Here is a 17,052-nt window from a genome sequence, read left to right as displayed (position 1 = left end):
ATTGCTTTGTTTTTCTCAGTAAAATGTAATGTATTTGCACATAAACACAGTTTTGGAGACACTCCTACACATTGGGTGTTTTCATTTTGTTTACTTCTTACAAAACTTAGAGGAAAATTCCAGAAAGTATGTTGTCTGAGGCACTGCCTAGAGCAAGTAGAAAGAATATTAATACTTAGCCTATCCCCCCCACCCCACCCCAACCTACCACTGGGCTGAAGCTATAGCACGAGTAGGGCGTTTGCCTTGCATGCGGCCAATCCAGTCAACCTGTGTGATTCCTCCACCCCTCTCAGAGAGCCTGGCAAACTACCGAGAGTATCTCGCCTGCACGGCAAAGCCTGGCAAGCTACTCGTGACGCATTTGATATGCCAAACACAGTAACAACAAGTCTCACAATTCACTCGAGCAAATCAATGAACAATGGGAGGACAGTGACAGTGACAGTGACAGCCTATTCCCCCAAACCAAAAGCAGGTAGTATGATGACCATTTCCTTGTACACATATATTAGAAAATTGGACTAAAAACATGTTGGATATCAAGGGAATTGCATTTTTCAGGGAAGTATTTGTACCTTCACTCAGAAGTCAACGATCCTGAATCTAATGATAAAAAAGGGGAGAGGGTTTGGGAAGGAGGAGGAGGAGGAGGAGGAGGAGGAGGAGGAGGAAGAGGAGGAGAAGGAGAAAGTTAAAAGAAGAAGGGAAACTGAGCACTGTGTTATGCTTAAGTACTCTGGATTTTTCCCATTTTTCCCATTCCTTCATACTGTCCATCATGTCTAAAAAGAGTGAAACCAAGGGAGTATGTGCATTTCACCTGAGTATGGTCACTGATCCATTGCATTCTCACTGGATGGGAGAAAAGCATTCAGAATGGCAATGCTACAATTTTATGAAAACTTTTCCTTTGGGGCATAAAATTTTTTTGGCACTAACTCATTGATTAAATTTCTGTCTTATAAGAATAGAATTTTTTTTTATCAAATTGACCATTATTTCATGGTCATGTCACTCTTCCTTGTAAGATAGAAGCACCTAGTGCCTGAGAGTCAGTGAATTGCATATGAAACCCCAGTGTCTACTTGTTACTTTTGTCTATTTAAGGAAAGAATTTCCCTTTATCCTATTCTCTAAAGGGGCCAAAGCAAGGACTGTTGTGTATGTTTATGAAGAGAGAGGCTGAGCATATTTTATAATCAAGCTGAAAGCCCTGTCTACCTTGACAAAGGGAGATATTATATAGAGGAAATAAAATTGAACTCTCTCTCCAGATGCTGGAGCAGAGATTGCAGAGCACTCCAAAAGATGCTTCTTTTGTTAGTTCCCAATGTAAGCAAACAATGTAAATTGAAACAGGATTATTTGGATATTTCAAAAAGAATGAAAGGGTGTTGTAAAGCTTATAAGCTTTGTGGGAACTGTGTTTAAGGAAATAAACTGATCAGACTATTTAATGGTTATATGAGTATCTAGTGTGTACCCTGCAGGTCAGGGAAAAGAGATACTGTGGTGAACTTTTAACATCGTACCTATGTAAATTACACTCTAATGAAAGAGGAAAGAAGTAGTAAAAAGCATATGAAGTGTTATATCCTAGGTGGTGCATACTAAGTTGGAAAAGAAGGCAAATTAAACAAATGGGAAGTACAGACTGGGAAAGGGAATTTACTCTTACATTGGGTCATCAGAGATGGCCTCTGTCTGACAGTTGTCTGTTCATTGTCACCTTAATGGAAGTGAGAGAGGGAAGGCCTGCAGGTTATCAGGGAGAAGAGCTTTCTGGGGAAAAAAAATGGAACAGCTAGCCAGAAAGGCTTGGGGGATGATGATTCTTTAAAAATTGCAAACTCCCAGGAGGTCAGTATGTTCTATACTAAGCAAATAAAGAGTGATGAAGAGAAATATAGTAGGAGTGAGTTTATTCTTAGGATCTTGATGGCCAGAGTAAGAATCCTTCCTTTTTGTTGAATACAAGAGCGCTTCCATTTAGGAGGTTTCTAGCAGTGGAATGACGTGTTTTCTATTAGGTTTTAAATGATGGGCTACCTTTTAGACAAGAGATTTGAGAGGGAAACTAGTTTAGAAGTGACAGTAATCACAGTAAGAAGAGATAATGACATGATCCTGGAGGTAGTGTAGAGGATCCAAGCTGATTCCATTGGATGAGTTTGGAAGGCGAGGAACATGTCAAGGAGAGCTGAGCAGGAAACGGGTTTCAGATATATTAAACTGAAGATGTCTATGAACATCATCCAAGTGGGGCTGCTGAATAAATGGAATTCTAGAGTTCAGAAAAGTTTAAGCTGGTGATACGAATGTACCATAGGCATGGTTCCAAAATAACAAAACAAAATAAAATCAGCAAGGAGGGAAGTGCTGGTCAGGAAGAGAGCTCTGAAAAAGAATCCTGGAGTCAATCACTGCGTTAGAGAGGAAAGATGAAGAAAAGCCAACTTAGAAGCTTCTGCAGGTGAATCAGAGGAAAAGGCCTAAAATATAATGTGTCTCCTACTATCCACATAAGGACAAAATTTAAAGAATAAAAGGATGATAAATTTTATGAGCCTGCTCTGTTGGGATCTTGTGCTTTCCATTTGGCAATAGTGAGTAGTAAGAAACCAGAGCTGGAGAGCTGGAGAGATTGGTCTAATTTTTGACCGATCAAACACAATAGAAAGAACAAAGGTGTAAACAAACTGGAATCAAGACAACAGCAGCAATAACCCCCTAGAAATGTTGCTGCTGGTGACAAAATATAAGGTCAGCTAGCTTACCTACTTTCAGCGTAGAAATCTTTATTTCCATATTTTTTAAAAGGATTAAGCATATTTCATATCTCCTAGGACCACTGTGGGAACAATTAGATTATCAGTGATCCCCTCATATAATTCCAACTACTTGTGTTGACATCCAGATTATAAGAAAAAATGAAGGATCTTTGTTGTGCAAATTTAATATATAAACATTTCTTTGTTATTTAAAGAACAAATTGTCATTAAATCTAGAATAATTATTTCTTTCTATTCATTATGCATGTTTTAAGTATTTATAGGAAAGTTTCTGTTCCCAGAAGCTCGACTCTAAGAAAACAAATGGTCAAAATGATTCATATTTAGAATATACAATCACAAAAAAAGAATATACAATCACAAGTGTCATCAACACTTGTGACATGATCTAGAATATCTCATAATCTCCCAAGTCCCCTTATTTTTTTTTATTTAATGGATGCTTTCTGGTAGAGTCTTCGAATGAGCTCTCTCCCAAATTTTTGCATATATTTAGTAGGTAGCTCTGTCATTAAACTAAAATAGGATGTAGTGTTCAAGATGAGTGGCTAGGACACATTCCTTTTTAAAGCAATAAATGGTTATGGATTTCCCTCTGCAGTGTAATGTCTGCACTTAAATATGAACCATGAAATCTGCTGGGCTGCATTTTGTCCCTCGTGCTTCTACTCACGCGCCCCTTGGTACCCGTGATGTTCAGATCTAACTTTAGGACTGTCATCAGCTGCCTAATGCTCTACCTTAAATAGGGATATCAACCATTTTGTTTTGTTCCGAAGAGTTCTTTGCAAATGACCTGGGAAAAGAAGGAGAGCAAGGTTGCTGCTTGCCTCAGTTTAGTAGTAGAAAACATGGTTGTCAAGCCCTTGGGCTGTAATCCAAGGTGTAAGAAAACGCAATTGGAAGAGATGAGGCAAGCTCACTCATTAAAGATTCAAAGTTCCTTAGCTAGACAAGGAGAACTTTATTTTGTCAGAGATGACCTGTGAAAATATGAAATCTAAGCAGATAGCCAAAGGCTGTATATTCTTGTTCTGGGACAATCACTCAACACCACAGCAAGCTGAATCAATGACAGGAATAGTTGGCACTTGTGAAGCACATAGTTTGGAGGGATTCTGACATATGATATACCTTGGATTTTAATCATTTCCCCCTTCTGATGCAAGTTTTGGGATGATTTTTGCTCCTTCCAGTGCTGCAGTCTCTGGGTGCAGAAAAATTTTGTTACATTGGATTATAGTTCTCTGACTGTTTTTCTCTGACATTGTGCTCTGTGATTTGATTACTTTTCAATGTTTTATGACCAGGGGAGAGAGCTGGAAGCTATCTATTTTTTATCAACACCATCACTAAGGGCCTTAGAATCAGGAAGGCATTAATTCAAACCTATTATTAAGGTCAGTTTTGGGGAGGAAAAGTGAGTTTGAGAACATGATAGAGAGAACTGATGCTTGATCCTGGTAGTAATGTGTTCAGGATCTGAATCTGTTACGCACTGTGTTGTCATAGGCAAGTTAATGTTTTAGCATAATTGTACAATATAATAACTATCCATTAAATATTCTTTCCTTAGCTTCTTAACTGTTCTGAACTTTGATTTCCTCATTCTTAAAGTAATGTCAGTATTAAATAATCTAGGGTATATATCAGTAGAATATCTGGTATGAAATTAATAGTTACTTTTATCAATAAGGAAAGAAACTAAAAAATTGAGAAACTAAACAACTAAAAAATATGAGGTACTTCAAAGCTTTGTAATTGCTTATTTCCCATGACTTTTTGAGGTTGACATCTGTTCCTTGCTTATGTGATTCTTCAGTTATGACTCACTAAGAAACAGTGACCCTTTCTGCAGTCACTACAGTTCTATGGGTGACAGCAGAAAAATCTGTTCTTTGAATTTGATTCCATATCCTGGAAGGATGGTAGCTTCTTCTAGGTAATGGAAGTCTTGATGAAATAAAGAAAATATGATGGAAGTAAGGGAATAAGATGCAAGAATAAGAATACTGGATTCACAGAGTAAGATGGTCTCAAATTTGGGCTTGGAGATTTAGAAGAATGGCAATGTTGTAAATTTTGACAAAAAGTACTCATCACTGTGTAATTAAACTAGAGTTGAAGTAATTACTTGAGGCTTTAAAATATATTATCCACAGAAATATTAATTACTGTTACACATTTATGCTTCTTCACAATATACAACTACACAAGATAGAACACTGCACGGCACACAACTACACAACACACAATTCCACAGTTTCACAACACACACTATATAACACAACTGCAACTACACGGCACACAAGAACATGAACAAGTACACAATACACAACACAAACACAAATACTCATGCACACAACTACAAACAATTACAAAACCCACAGTTACACAGTAAAGTCCCAGAGTTTTTGTTTCTATCAAAAGAATCATTCTTGCTGAGGTAGATGTAACAAAGATGGTGGCTCTTTCTAAGTACTGAAAATCTTTATGAAATACAGTAAATATGATGGAAATGAGGAATAATACACAAGGATAAGAGGACTGGCTTCAAAGAGTAAGATAATCTTGGGTTTGGAGTTTGGTATATCAGAATGAGAATGTTGTAGGTTATAACAATAAGTACTCATCAGTATGTTATTAAGCCAGAGTGGAAGTAATTGAGACTTAAAAAAATAGATTATCCACATACATATTGGTTACTGAGAATGAAAACCATAGTAGAGTAGGAAAAGACTGAGAGTCTGTCCAGACTTGTCAGGCTGTTAGTGTAATATGCAAAGGTCTTGTTTCATAAAACATGCGTTATCCATAGTAGCCTGACAGAATGCTTAGTCGTTGAAAGATAGTCAACAAATTTATGCTGAATTCACAAATAAAGTTGTCAGGGTTCCTGTCATTAAAAGTCAGGCATATGGAAGGAGATGTTGGTTGACAGTCCAAGATGTGGAGATTGCCCAATCACATACCTCAAAATAGAAGGTTTTTTTCACCTGGTTAGAAGGGTCATAGTCTGACATTGGCATTGGGGGACATAAGAGAATTTGAGCTTTGAAGGAATAGAGATAAAAGACATGAAAGGGGCTGGAGCCATAGCACAGTGGGTAGGGCATTTGCCTTGCACGCGGCCAACCTGGGTTCAATCCCCGGCAACCCATATGGTCCCCCAAGCACTTCCAGGAATAATTCCTGAGTGCAGAGCCAGGAATAACCCCTGAGCATTGCTAGGTGTGACCCAAAAGGCAAAAAAAAAAAGACATGAAAGAATTTTCAACTACCAATTGAAAAGACTTCCTAAGAAACATTCCTGGGAATAAACAGATTTGACTCAAAGCAGAAAGATAGTGAGAGAAGAAAATGGATCAGTGCAGGGATGAGTCATCTAGGTAGGACTGATAACTGGGAGGGCTTGTGTTCTGAGTTTTGTCAGGGAGTAAGACAAGTAATGAAATGGGCTGAATTAACTCATCTCATAGTTCCAAGTGGAACTTGGATGCTAAAATTTCACTGTCAGGCACTCAAATGTTTCAGATATCTGTTGGAAGTTTGTTGAGATAATAGCAGCTATCTGGAGCAAAGATGGGTACAGACTACAACTCCAGGTGGCATCAACAACCTGGTCAGCACTGAGCATATGGTTCCAGATGGCATGTGGATAAAGGTGAAATCATTTGAAGAGGAAATTTTGGGGCCAATGGTCTATCCCTATTTGTGTGTTGCTCAGAGTGCTGACCTAGGAAGGTGCTTCTGCCCATCAGCGATTTAGCAAGGTCATTGTAAGTGAGGGCAGGTTCCTTTATTGCATAATTGGACAGGCAACCTATGATGCAAAGTAAATGACAGGACACGGGAGTTTCAAATGACAAAATGGAATGACCTAGGCAGGTCATGCAAGGTCAAGCCAAGGTAGTTGGACACCTTAGGGTGCAAAAGGGAATAGGAAATAGGACCATGGGAAGAAACTGAGATACATATTGAAGAGAAAAACATCCATTTTCAAAGGTTCATGACTGATACATGATGACATTTCTGCAATTTGCAAATGCCTGCTTTTCTGATGAATTAAGTGTCAGCGGGAGATTCATATTTTTCAATAGGATGTCCTCATCAGTTTTGAACAAAAAAATTGTGTTTTGAGGAATGTTTTAATACTGATTACTCTCACAGAGTCTACTTTGCACAGCACATAACGCCACTCTGACATTTGTACAACTAAGAATACTTCCCCTTTGCCAGTGCTATTTGTAAAAGGATGGTATACTGCCCACGGTTGCTGTAGGATCTGTGGGAGATCCTGCCTGGATAGATCTCATTCTCCTTAGATTTCACTGAGTCCTCATATTAAGCATAGTGGTATTCTGGAATTTTCTTAAGTAACTATTTGAAAGATGATCATGAATTCTAACTTGACTTTAAGAAGGAGCTTTTGAATTTATTACTGACTAAATTTCATAATGAACAATTACATTAGGGAAGGTGTGGAATTTTTTTTTTCCCCTTTATTTTATTTTATTTTTTTTTAAAGTTGTAGATTTACAATTTTTTGTGCTTTGGTTTCAATTATACAATGATCAGATACCCATCCCTCCACCAGTGCCCATTTTCCACCACCATGGATAGTATCCCTCCCACCCCCATCCCCCCATCCCCCCGTCTCTGTGGCAGGGCAATCCCCTGTGTTCTCTCTCTCCTTTTGGGTGTTGTGGTCTGCAAAAGAGGCATTGAGTGGCAAACATGTTCAGAAGAACAAAAGCAACCGATGCTGGCGTGGATGTGGCGAGAAAGGGACACTCCTTCACTGTTGGTGGGAATGTCCACTGGTTCAGCCCTTCTGGAAAACAGTATGGACGATTCTCAAAAAATTAGAAATTGAGCTCCCATTTGACCCAGCAATACCACTCCTGGGAATATATCCCAGAGAGGCAAAAATGTATAGTCGAAGTGACATCTGCACTTGTTTGTTCATTGCAGCCCTCTTTACAATAGCCAGAAACTGGAAGAAACCTGAATGCCCAAGAACAGATGACTGGTTAAAGAAACTTTGGTACATCTACACAATGGAGTACTATGTAGCTCTTAGAAAAGATGAAGTCATGAAATTTACATACAAGTGGTACAATATGGAAAGTATCATGCTAAGCGAAATGAGTCGAAGGTGTGGAATTTTTTAATCTTTTTTTCCTATTTCCATGTCTGATTTGTGTACCCCCTTTTATCTTGTACCTGTAACCAATTTCTGGGCACCAGCATATTTTTCAAGGGTCTGTTTAATCTTTTCATGTTCTGCCACATGAAAGGATTTGATTTTTCTCCATGACTAGGCACACTGCAGATGCAGTTGAGAAAAATCATTCCTCATGAGTTTGCCATTCTCATACCATAGGAGAACTAGTAGAGGGCAGAAAGGTGGTGACAGGAGTGCAATTGCTAAGAAGGATACTTCAGCTTTTTCTCTTTTGGTTACTTCTTTAACTGCAACTTGACATTTTTCTGATGTTTGGAAATTGATCAAGTGACAGTCTAGAGAGCATAACACATCGGTGGGTCAAGGATGGATACATTGGTAAGGAAATTGTTTTTCTCTTCAGTCTTAGCAAGTTGGACAAGAGGTGAGTGCTTTAGTGGAAGTGCAGAGTGGCTGGGTTCCAGAACATCACCAGGCAACACCATTCAGGTGAGGTATCTGGCACTGTAGGAAGACTTCCTTTAAGAATGGGGTTGGGGAAGGAGAATTCTTGAGAATTCAGGGTTGCTGCTCTACTTGAACTTCACCTTCTGTTTGCAGTTGGAATCGTCAAGGATTCTTTAAATCTTCCTCTCCTATTACTGAGAAAATCTCTTGTTACCCTCCAGAGCATTTTTGACAAATGTTTTTCCCACTAAATACCTCAATCACCGTAGATCTCTTGCCTTCTCTGTCACCTGAAACAAAATGAACTCTCTCATCCACTCTTGTCCCCTTGCTCTGTTCTCTGTTCTCCTCAATCACATCTGACCAATTGTTTTCTGTATTTCAGAGATGTTGCTTCCGTTGACAGATTTCATTCTGCATTGGAGGCCTGTTTAGATTTACTTTCGCATTCTGTTCACCTGGATGGTGTGGTTGACAGTGCTCAGCAGAGAGGCCCTTGCTGTCTAGGAATGTGGCTTCACGTACTGGCTCCCACTCACTCCACACCAGGATTTAGGAGTTCCCTGACTCATGGGAGGCACTCACATGAACAACAAACTATCTTTCCTATGTTGCTTCAGAGCTTGTACCTCTTGTCAGGGATTGCCAGGATAGCTGATAAAATAGCAAGGTGACCTGGACATCAGGTCAAACGTGGGGAGGCAATGCTGACTGCTCACCTTTTTTGTCTCTGCTCTCCTGGCAGGAAGATGAAGTGGTTCTCCAGTGCATCGCCAACATTCACAAGGAGCAACGGAAGTTCTGCCTGGCAGCTGAGGGTCTGGGGAACCGCCTGTGCTTCTTGGAACCCACTTCAGAAGCCAAGGTCAGATTATGTGCCCATCTTACCTCCTTCCCCTTTTGCCTCCCAAGCAGTCTTTTTGGGGAGGGGGTTGTAGGAAGATGATAAATGGAAGTGATGAGGACAAAATTTTAGAGGGCACATTTATTTTAAAAATCAGATCCACTACAAAACCAACACCCTCAAACCTGGGTAGCATACCTGTAGCTCTATTCTATATTCAGCAGAGCCAAGAACAGTGGTGCCTTGTCACCAGGATGGAGAGGATACTTTGAGGTCATTGTCAGTCCTCACAGAAGAGGCTCTTTTCATTCATCCCAGAACATCCTTTCTCGTTAATTCTAGAAATCAGAATATATTTTTCTTTACTCGCACTAGTCATTTGATTGTTGCAGACATTCACAGGTGCTTGTATTATTTGACAGTCCCAGCCTTTTCCATTTTGATGATGCTGAGATTGTTCTTTCTGTCCACTGCAACCTGGGAAGCAGAGAGGAGTGTTTGCTCAGTCTCCTGCCTACAGGAAGGCATGTAAAGTCATTTCCTTTCAGCCAAAGATTTTTTCCCCCTCCATTTCCAGGTTGTTTTTGCTTTTTCATGATCTATATGCCCATGGGTCTGTGTGCTCAATATTTCATAGTTCTTTGCAGTCCTGGAAAAACCAGTGTTTAGTGTTTAGACCCAGAGCAACCAATAGCATAATGATGGATTAATTTTTTTAAAAAGTGACTCATATAATTATGAGTCATTGACAATTCCAAAATCTCTACACCATATTGGTAGGATGGTAACTCAGGAGTTAATACTGTCTTGAGTCAGAATTTTTTTCCCTCCAGGAAATCTATTTTTGTAAGTTTCAACTGATTCTATGGCCAACCTCATTATTGGAGGAATTACCATTGCTAAAGGATTACTAATAGTAAACGTTACTCACATATATAAAATACCTTCACATGAAAACCTGAAGTGGTACTAATTGAATAACAGTACTGTCATATGTCCAAACTAAAGTTGACTGTCATACTCTATACTGATTTTTTCATTTTTGTGTGATTTTTGGGCCACACCTAGTGGTACTTATGGCTTACTCTTGGCTCTGCACTCAGGGATCACTCTGGTGGGGCCAGGGATCAAACCTGGATTGGCCACATGCAAGACAAATGTTCTCCCTGCTGTACTATCATTTTTAAAATTCCTTTTCTTTGGTAACATGTTGATGCCAGTGCTGCGATTTGTTTTTCTCCCCAACTGGCAGCGTCACTAATAGTGCTCTCCTTTGTCAGACAGAGCCAAATTAAAGTTGCATACAAGATTTTGGCAACAATAGCCATTTCTGTTGGTACAGTCTGTCCGGTAACCTCCAAGTGTGAGCTGCCATCTAATGTGCCCATGTCAACATGTTAAATCAGAAATTGGTTCCATATTCTATCAGGACCCCCTGATTGCTTGTTACCTCTCCTCATGATCATACATAGCCATGAGGAATTGGACAAACTCTGGAAACCCAGATATGAGCCATGATCATCCTATCATTGCTTCTCTTGTATTCTGTCTCCCTCACATCAAGTCAAGTCACAGATGTGTGTGCACATGTGTGTACATGAGCGTGTGCGCGTGTACACACACACACACACACACACACACACACACACATGCAGACCTTTACCAGTGGCACTTGGGGACAGTGGGACAGAGGCACTTTGAAATAAAAGGCAGAGTCAAAAGCTGAGGGACATTTTTATCTTTAAAAAGGCTTTGACTTGATTTCCCTGAGGACTTTTCTCATTTGTTTTTGTTCTAAACTAGGTATTTTTCTTTTCCTTTACAGCAGTAGGACTAGTAGAAAGATCATGAGATTAAAAGTGTAGATGTGGGGCTGGAGCGATAGCACAGTGGGTAGGGCATTTTCCTTCCACGCGGCCAACCCGGGTTTGATTCCCAGCATCCCATATATGGACCCCTGAGCACCGCCAGGAGTAATTCCTGAGTGCATGAACCAGGAGTAACCCCTGTGCATTGCCGGGTGTGACCCAAAAAGCAAAAAAAATAAAAATAAAAAAAAAATAAAAGTGTAGATGTCAAGCCTCCTTTATTAACTAGTCATGTGACCATGAACAAGCCTCTCAACCTCCATTTCAGTTTTCTCACCTGCCAGACAAAGCAGAATCTGGTATGGCAGAGAAGTTGTCCTATACTGGAAAGCAGTCATACCATTTTCTACTCATCTTTTAATTAGGGTTGTGTCAGTGATTTAGAGCACGGATTTAGGAGCCTGTCTTCACTGATCACCTACTCACTACCTAGGGAGGGGACCCTGGCTTTGGAGCTTAATTTCTTCATATGTTTAATGGAAGTTCAAAAGTAATTACCTAATAATAAGGTTGTTACTATAAGTGTGAGTATATGAACTGCCTGGCACATTATAGATCCTATATAACCATTATCTATTATGATTTATTCTTGTCCAAACTAGATTATCAGAACCAGATAAAAAACAATCACATACCAAATCTTAAGTATAAGATGATTGTTTTTTAATTACATTAGGAATGAGAAAATATCCTAAAATACGCACTTGTGAATTCTTCTTTAAAAATTTAAAATAACAGAGTAATGTAGCTAGAGTGATAGTGCAGAGGGTAGAGTGAGTGCCTTGTACACAGCCAACCCATACTCATTACTAGTATCCCAAACGGTCCTCTGAGCCCCACCAGGAGTGATTCCTGAGACCATATCAAGGAGTAAGTCCTGAGTGCAACTGGGTTGACCTAAAAATAAAACAAAAATAAAGTGAGAGAGCTCGGATTCTTAGAGATAAAAATGCTCTTCCATTAGTCTATTACCAAATTCTGACCTTTTCCACATGAACTTCTTTTCTACATGCAACTCATTTTTTCAAAGCTATACATATAGTTGGCATCTAGATTTTCTGCTTTTTAATGTTTCAGTGAGCTTCATAATCCTGTTTAAGCTTATGGTTATAAACATTTTCATATATGCAGTTTTGTTAGTTTAATTTTACTTCCTGAATTAAATATCCGGGAGTACAGTTAATGGTGTTGGGTACAAATAGTATTAAATTATTTTCCCAGAGGAATATACCAATTGTTACAGTTGGAATGTCCACAATCATTGCATAAATGTAATTATTTCTTATTTAGAGAGGAAAGTGCCACTTTTTCCAGAAAAATGGGGTTAGTTCATGAAAATTTCTTCTGTCCATTTCTAGGATAATTTTGCTTGTTGAGCCCATTTTCTATGGCTTCAGTCTTCTGGGTCATACGCTGTAACTATGCACATATCTCTTCGGTTCTGTGTCTCTCTTCACTAAATATACCCGTCTTTATCAGCCACTAAATTTCACAGTTAGCACATAGGATTTTTGGGAAGACTAAGTGTATTACACAGTAAAGTGAGATGTAATTTTGCAACTAGTCTGAACATAAAAAGACAGACATCAAACATCATCAGCTGACTACTTTGACCTTGACCTTGACCAATTTTAGTCAAAGGTATGTGAAGCCAATTGAGATTCAGGGCTAAAACTAAGGTGAACTCTAGGGAGAGCACAGATCTCAGCAAAAGAAAAGTTACTCAAAAGGCTATCACCAGAATAGCCCTGGAAAAAAAGGTCATGCTGTAAAGACATAAAAGCATAGAAGGAAAAGAAGCCAAAGTATAAGAATATCAACATATTTTAGGAGAAGAAAATTTAGAACTTCATAGCCCTCTAGTGACTCCTGTGTGCCTTTATCCTCCTTCTTCTTCATTAATTTTTTCAGTTTAATTTTTATTTAGATTCTGTTACTTACAAAGTTGTTTACAGAAGGGTTTCAGGCATATAATGGTCCCACCTCCAAACCCACCACTCATCACCAACAGCCTTCCACCTATAAACCCAGATTCACTTTTCACCAAACTTGAATACTTGACTGATGCATTTGTGATTGAATTACTGAAAATCAATGTATCTTATAACACTTCCACAGACACAGTTTTGGGGCCCCAAAGAAAGATATCCCCAGCCACAGGACTCATTTCATTTTGGGTAATGCGTGATATGACTTTCTTTAAGGAGGAGAAGGGAATAAATAGAGTGAAGGAGAAGGAGAGAAGAGGTAGATGAGAAGCAACTGGGGCAGGGGCAAAGGAGACTAAGATACATGAGTGGTATCAAGGAATGATGGAGCTAAACCACAGAATTAACAACAGTGAAATTGCGAGACCCAAATTTTAATAACTAGATTAAAAAGATATCTTTAAAGATAGCTGACAGGGGCTGGGATGGGGGGTGAGGGTGGAGTAGGATAGAAAATCTGGGTACGCTGGTGGAGGGTAGTTTAACACTGGTGGCAGAGTTAGTGATGGGAAAATGTATGTCAAAAATCCAACTATGAATCACTTGGTAATTCATGGTGCTTTATCAAAATAAAATTTTGGGAAAAAACCCAACAAAACAAACAAACACCCCCCCACCCCCGCCAAAGATATGGCCTCCTTCCCAGCCCTTCCAAATCAAGTTTCATTCTCACTCTCAATAACATGATTAATGTATAAATTTTGTCAGGTTTTTCCCAAGAACAAAATTGAACAGGTAACTGAAGATAAATTTTCATTCAGAGAGAATTTCCTAATCCTTCTGTCATAGTAAACTTTATTAATGACAATTCTTTAACTACTGTGGCTTTGCCAGATGTATCTGAAACTCCCAGCACCTTTCCAAATCCCAGCCTCCACATTCTCATCTCCAAAACCCAAAAGACAAAATAGGAAGAATATGGAAATACATTGTAATGAATAGTTGTTCAAGACCAAAATTGTTTCACTGATCTTCTGGATAATTAAAGAGAAATTGATGACGTGAAGTAGTGTTGTTGCAAAAAAAAAAATCAAAGAATGACATGCCAACTTTAGACCCCGTGGTTCAGAGTGAAATTCCACTTCTCCTTTGGGAGTATTTTGTATGTGTTCTTGAGTTATGCAAAAATAATTTTAATCTGTTTTAAGTAAAATTTTCAAACTGAAAATTTGCAGAAGAAATTTTATTCCTATTTTTTAACCTTTTCTCTTGAAGAGTTGTGTAGACTCTCAAAATCCAGGCTAAAATTATGAATAGTTACACTACATTGTCTAAATTAAGTACGAAAGTTCCTGTAATTTTTTTTAATTATTATTTTAAAGCTATTGTATAAAGAGTGGTTTTCAGGTTTTGTTACTTTTATTTGGGGCTGGGATAGGGAAGTTCCTTTGGATTAAATCTATTTTCTAGTAAAAAAAAATCCAGGATTGAGCACAATTTTACAGATTACATGAATTTAAAAAGTATTTAACTGATAAAACTCCTATTTTGTTTCCTATAGAGAATTCTGTTTACTCTAAAAAACAAACCACGTTTGTGTAAAATGTGAGACAAAGGCTCAGCCTGCGGTCGTTCAATCTTCTTTGAACTTCTTCTTGAAATTTTACTGTGTAGTATACTCTGTGGATTTGACATCTCATGAAAGGCCAATCTATTATAAAATTTATTTCAGAAACTCCCTTGTCATGTAATACAAAGAAGCCTGTAAGTTGAAATGTTGATTTCTTGCCTACCCTTTTTTCCTAACATTTATCAGGCATCATGAGTTATATGCCAGGTATTGAAGTGGTACTTATCCATTCTGATTCAATCTTTACAACCTATGGAGCAAATATTGTTCTCATATACCAAGGAAAAAAGACAAAGTGACTTTATGAAGATTTTTTATTCTGAACGTGAATCACTGTCTAATTCCTATAACACTCAGCAATAAAGAGCATCTTGAATCCTACTAAAGATAAAGGAAATTATACTTTTCTATGTGGTTTATTTTAAGACTATCTGGACAGATCTGCTTACCTCTTCAATAACCCTTCTACATATTTTCTCTGAATACCCGACATGTTAAAGTTAGAAATAGATAAATTGCTCAAACTGAAATATGGAAATGCAAATGCTGTATGTTATCACATGAAAAAATTTAAAATTTTATAGCTTATTTATATATATATTTTTAATTCGGATTTGGGGGTAACACCCAGTGGTGCTCAGGACTTATTCCCAGTTTAGCACTCAGGAATCACTCCTGGAGATGTACAGGAAAACCACAAGAGGTAACAGGGATTGAACCTGGGTTGAATGTGTGCAAGGCAAGCATTCTATGCACTGTACTATCTCTCTGGCCACTATAGCTTATTTTTGTAGTATGTATTCATTTATTGTATATTTTTTATAAAGCAGGTTTATAATGGGGAGATAAGGCAGATTACTAAGAGTCTCCAGATTTAGGTGTTGGTTACAGATGCAAATAGGGAGATAAGGTAGATTACTAAAATTTCTAGATTTGGATACTGGTCATAGATGTGCTATAAATGGGAGAGTCAAAATATCTGCATTGATTATGATGGTTTACCTATTTGTTCTCCTGCCCTCTACCAATCTGTGAGTGCTGAATCAAACACTGTGATTAAGAAACATAACTGAGGAGTTAGATTGCCTGAGCTCATAATTGTCTCTGGTTCTCTAACTTAATAACTTTCTGATAATGGATTGTAGTTTTCTTCTTGTGCCTTAGTTTCCCAAAGCCTAAAACTACCTATCACAAGATTTTTAAGATTCACTTGCAAGATCTACAACTTTAAAATGCTTACAACAATGCCTATACATTTATAGTGTTTTAGCTAAGCTGTAGCCCTTATCATATGCAGAAGAGAATGAAATGCACATCCTGTCTTCAAAAACTGTTACAGATTCAGTTAATTTTCCCATATACTGAATTAAATATTTTTAAAGACCTACATTTGAGGATCAAAACCTTTGCTTGACCTTTAAACAACCAGCCAGGGGAAGTAGGAGTGTAGGATGAGGCCAACAAGTAGTGACATTAGTAGTGAATAGTGGTGAAGAGGCCAAAGAGATAGTTCAGGGGTTAAAGCACGTTGCTTGCATATAGCCAACTCTGCCTTGATCCCTGTCAACACATAGTCCTCTAAGAACTGCCACATATGGCCTTGGAGGTCTCTTAACTCTGCAGAGGTGAGCCTGCATGATCTGTAGTGTGAATGAGCTCTTGATAAAGCCGTAGACATAAACACTATTGTAACCATGTTATCTAAACTATAATATGAAGAGAGAAAGTGAGAAAAAATTGAAATAAATAGAAAAGTTAGAATAAGTTGGATGAAAAGGGTTAGGGTTAAACAATGAATGTTTCTTTTTTAATTTTTATTAGTGAAACAGCATAAGGTACAGTTGTAGACTTATAAATTTTTGTGCTTGGGTTTCAGTTATACAATGATGGAGTACCCATCCCTCCACCAGTGCCCATTTCCAGCACCAATGATCCCAGTATCCCTCCCACTCCCCCATCCCCCCCCCCATCTCACCCCACCCCTGTGGCAGGGCATTCCCTTTCATTCTCTCTCTCTTATTGGGTGTTGCGGTTTGCAAAAGAGGCATTGAGTGGCAATCATGTTCGGTCTACAGTCTACTTTCAGCATGCTTCTCCCATCCCGGGAGGATTCTCCCAACACCCTTTACTTGGTGCTCCCTTCTCTATCTGAGCTGACTTTTCCCCTAGCATGTGCGGCCTAGCATGTTCACTCCAAGCCATGGACTGAACCTCCTGGTACTTATCTTGGCTATTCTTGGGTGTTAGTCTCCTATTTTATTATTTTATATTCCCTAGATGAATGTGATCTATGTCTGTTCCTCTCTTTCTGACTCATTTCACTTAGCATGATACTTTCCATGAAGTACCACT

General features: G+C 38.5%; 1 protein-coding gene across 5 annotated transcripts in view; it reads left to right on the top strand.

Annotated features, from left to right (window-relative positions):
- The window catches only part of RYR3 (ryanodine receptor 3), a 631,292-nt gene that overhangs the window by 198,171 nt on the left and 416,069 nt on the right, over positions 1-17,052 (top strand). For all 5 annotated transcript variants that reach the window (XM_056134221.1, XM_056134222.1, XM_056134220.1 and 2 more), the window contains exon 2: positions 9,176-9,295. In XM_056134221.1, coding sequence (XP_055990196.1) covers positions 9,176-9,295 — 120 coding nt within the window. The remainder of the gene's footprint in view (positions 1-9,175; positions 9,296-17,052) is intronic.

The sequence above is a fragment of the Sorex fumeus genome, unplaced genomic scaffold, assembly GCF_029834395.1.
Source record: "Sorex fumeus unplaced genomic scaffold, SorFum_2.1 ptg000098l, whole genome shotgun sequence".
Classification (NCBI taxonomy): domain Eukaryota; kingdom Metazoa; phylum Chordata; class Mammalia; order Eulipotyphla; family Soricidae; genus Sorex; species Sorex fumeus.
This window is presented reverse-complemented; position numbering and strand designations above follow the sequence as displayed.